The 3,710-nt window shown below is 35.8% G+C and overlaps 1 protein-coding gene across 2 annotated transcripts in view; it reads left to right on the top strand.

The window, feature by feature from the left end:
• Nucleotides 1-3,710, top strand: part of adam12 (ADAM metallopeptidase domain 12) — a 114,240-nt gene that overhangs the window by 91,397 nt on the left and 19,133 nt on the right. For both annotated transcript variants that reach the window (XM_024298044.2, XM_036215516.1), the window contains exon 17: nucleotides 2,304-2,381. In XM_024298044.2, the coding sequence (XP_024153812.1) occupies nucleotides 2,304-2,381 (78 nt within the window). The remainder of the gene's footprint in view (nucleotides 1-2,303; nucleotides 2,382-3,710) is intronic.

Genomic DNA, 3,710 nt, shown 5'->3' with positions numbered 1-3,710 from the left:
ATTGAGACAAATGGTCCTATTGGTCAAAATGTTATTTTAAGACAATCTCTTGTCTAAAAAAGTACATTTTCTAATGTTCTCTACAGGGAAAGTTGTGTTTGACGTATCATGGATTAAGGTGCACTCTGTTACTCCCAGATTACAATAAGTGCTACTGATTTTTTTAATGCTTTCTCTTAAATCAGCCCAACTAATCATTTCATTTTTTGTGTTCTTTTTTTATAAGTTTTATAAGTATAAGTCAACCTCTGATACACAGTGGCCCAATCTGTTCTATCTTCAAACACACCTCAAAAACCATCTGAATATTCAATAAATTACAAAAAGGAATAAGAAAAGAAGTATTACCTGAATTTACTTAACTAAACACTAACTAGAACTAAAATTTGTAAAGATTGGTGAAGGTAAAAATGAAACTGTCTGCAATGTACCTTGTCACTGGATGCTCTCAAATCATTTTTCACTTTTTGGTTGTTTTTAATACCAGTCTTTTCTTTCTCTATGCTTTGTATGAATCCAGTCAAGAAAATGTTTAGAACCAGTGAGCTAAAGTATCTGACGAGCAGAAATGAAAGCTGGAATTTCCTGCTTTAATTACGATGGATTAGAATACCACTGCTTACAATCAAAGTGATCCGTTTCCACTAGTGGTGTGATGATTCATTTGAACGACGACTTGATTCATATCATAATTTGCGTTTGAAGATGCAATTCGCAAAAAAGTTAAATTACATAATATCATGAACTCAAAAAGTATTTAGTAAGCCAGCAACTGTGGGAGAAATCATTAGGAAATGGAAGACATAAAAGAGCACTGATAATCTCCCTGGAGTGACCTAACCAGAGTCCAGATCTCAACCCCTTAGAAAATCTTTGGAGGGAGTTGAAAGTCTGTGCTGCAGCAACAGCCACAAAACATCACTGCTGTAGAGGAGATCTGCATGGAGGAATGGACCAAAACACCAGACCAAAAGCCTTGTCATTGCCAACACAGGGTATATAACAAAGTATTGAGTTTAACCTTTGTTATTGACCAAGTACTTATTTTCCACCATAATTTGCAAATAAATTATCTAAAAATCTGATTTTCAGGACTTTTTTAAAATTTTGTCTCTCATAGTTGAGGTAAATCTATGATAAAAATCACAGGCCTCTCTCACCTTCTTAGGTGAGAGAATTTGCACAATTGGTAGCTGAATAAATTATGCTTACATTAACCAAATTACAAAAACTTAAATATGCGATTAATTTAAAACATTGCAATTTCCTGCACTGTTTTCCAGCTTTCTATCTAAAAAAAAAACAACTCTTAAATATTATGTATAACTTGATATTTGGATCCAAGTGAATTCAATTATGGTGCAAAATCAGCATAAAGTGCTGTATCCTCTCATACTTAATTGTAAGTTGCTAAGAATCTACATCAAAATTCTAACTTTCTCTGGTTTTTAATTCAGAATATCTAACTTTTTGAAGTTCCTCAGCATTAAATTACATCATACTTGTTTTCTGCCTCAAACTAAAGATTTTATCTCCTTTCAGACATGGCAGATGTTTTCCAAACCCTTTGCAGTTTAGCTTTTAAAACGTGTATTTAGTTAACAGTAGCCTGCGATAGATTGTGGTCAAACATTTTTAAGTATTTAAACATTTATTTTTAATACACACGATTCCTAATATTTGGTTGCATTTGTGATGCAGCCCAGCAAACAGAAGAGGTAAACTGTTTTCAAGAAAAGAACCCGTGGAGTTATTTGTCAGAGTTCATTTTACGATGCTCACACTTGAGCTTCTGCACGCCGTCAGCCAGATCCCCGTTGTTTCCTGGCTACAGTCTCCCAGGTCACAAGCTTTTACCACTCATTACTGGCTTGTTTTTAATGGTGTGATGGCAGGTGTCACCGGTCCTGCTCTTCTCACAAAGGTGGTGTTTTCTGCAGCAATCTGTCCGGAAATTTGACCATAATTGGAGGATTTCAATGCTCATTTAAATGTTATTTTCAACTTAAATGCAACTTTTTTTTGTTAGTCTTTTGTTTGTGTCGTCCGTTTTCCCTCTTTTAGAGTTGATTCTAATAAAAAACATTCATTTAAACTCTAAAAATACAATATTTAGAACTGAACACTCTTTTTCAAATCTGATCTACTAGCTAAATATAGATAAATCTGCATTTTTTTCCACAACATGAATAGTTTTTTTGTTTAAAAGTACCTAAAAGGCATCATCCTGTGATAAATGTTTCACAAATTCCCAAGCTGAGTCCTTTTTGAGGTGATGTTTACCGGCGCTTTTGTTTTCCTAGGTGTGCCTGAACCGGCAGTGCCAGAACGTCAGCGTGTTCGGCGTGCATGAGTGCTCCGGGAAGTGCAACGGACGTGGGGTGAGTGCAAACTGCCTTTTAGCTCAGTGTTTATTGTTAATTTATGCGGTGCAGCTTTTGCGGAGCACTGCGAGGAGCCTTTAAGGACTCTGCACTTACCCGTTCACGTTTTGACCGGCAAAACAGAGGCGGCCACCTTCCTGATCTGTAATTCCAATTATTAGCCGAGCAACAGCCGACGAATTACAGCAGCGGCTTGTTAATCAGCTTTTATTGTGCAGCTGAGGTTGAATCAAACGCAATTACGCTGCATTGTTTAGGATGTGGAAGCTGTTGCAACACACCTGCTCTGAAATGATCACCTGTTTCTCTCATAGCATCTCCCATCAATAATTCAGCCAGGGATGCTTTTATGTTTTATTTACTTTTGTTGTTTTGTTCTGTCCGTTAAGCTTTAACCACGGGGTTTGACCGGTTCTTCATTAAAAAATGAAAGATATTATTCACTTTTTAGTTCTAAACCTAAAAAGTTCCCTAAAATCCATTAAAATAAAATCTGCTTTTATTCTGAAAATCAAGCGAAAAAAAGTAAATAAATCAGATCTACTTGGTCACTTTTTTGGGTTTTGGTTTATTTTGTCCTCCTGCAGAATTGTCTGATTTATCCAAAAGATGCTACACAGTTCAAGAGCAGACTGGAAAAAAAAAAGATTCTCTGAATTAATTCAAAGAGTGGAAGAATTACAGCAATTTTCTGACTTTATCTTCCAAGGATTTCAGCAGCATGCAGGTTTGTTGTACCTCTTAAAAAACATAAATTACACACCTTAAATAAATAATCAAACCGATATGGAAATATTCAGATATACAGATGAGATGCTCACTGAGGTTGTGGCGTTAATGCCGAAGAGCTGTAAACGCCATTTGCGGTGATTGATTTGCAGCTCCATCTCATTACCACTTCAAGCGTATGTGATATCCTCAAACTCTGTAAATAATTTATCTCTTTGACACCAGTTTCCAGTGAGTATATTAAACTGTGCCTGTTTATGTTATTAGTATTTAGATTGGGAGCTTTATTTTTCTTTTTTTAAAGTTGTTTTTGACGCAGTGGTTGTTCTTTTTTGCCCTTTTCTCACAAAAAGGGAAACTCCACCAATTCGCCCTCCCCTTGAACCCCTCCAAACACAGTGTCCATCTGTCTCACATCTCCAATTCCTTCCCTTCTCCAACTGATGGAATTTGATAAATCCTTTAGAACTGGATTTATTTCCTTCAATAGGTTCACCTTCATAGATTCTTCTTCATTCATGTTTTATCTATTGAATGATTTCATATAAACTCACGTGTGTTCTTTTGGTTTTTCACTGAAAATTGAAGCTGCTACCT

This window comes from Oryzias melastigma, linkage group LG15 (assembly GCF_002922805.2).
Source record: "Oryzias melastigma strain HK-1 linkage group LG15, ASM292280v2, whole genome shotgun sequence".
Taxonomy (NCBI): Eukaryota; Metazoa; Chordata; class Actinopteri; order Beloniformes; family Adrianichthyidae; genus Oryzias; species Oryzias melastigma.
The sequence above is the reverse complement of the archived record's forward strand: the minus strand, read 5'-3'. Positions and strand labels throughout refer to the sequence as shown.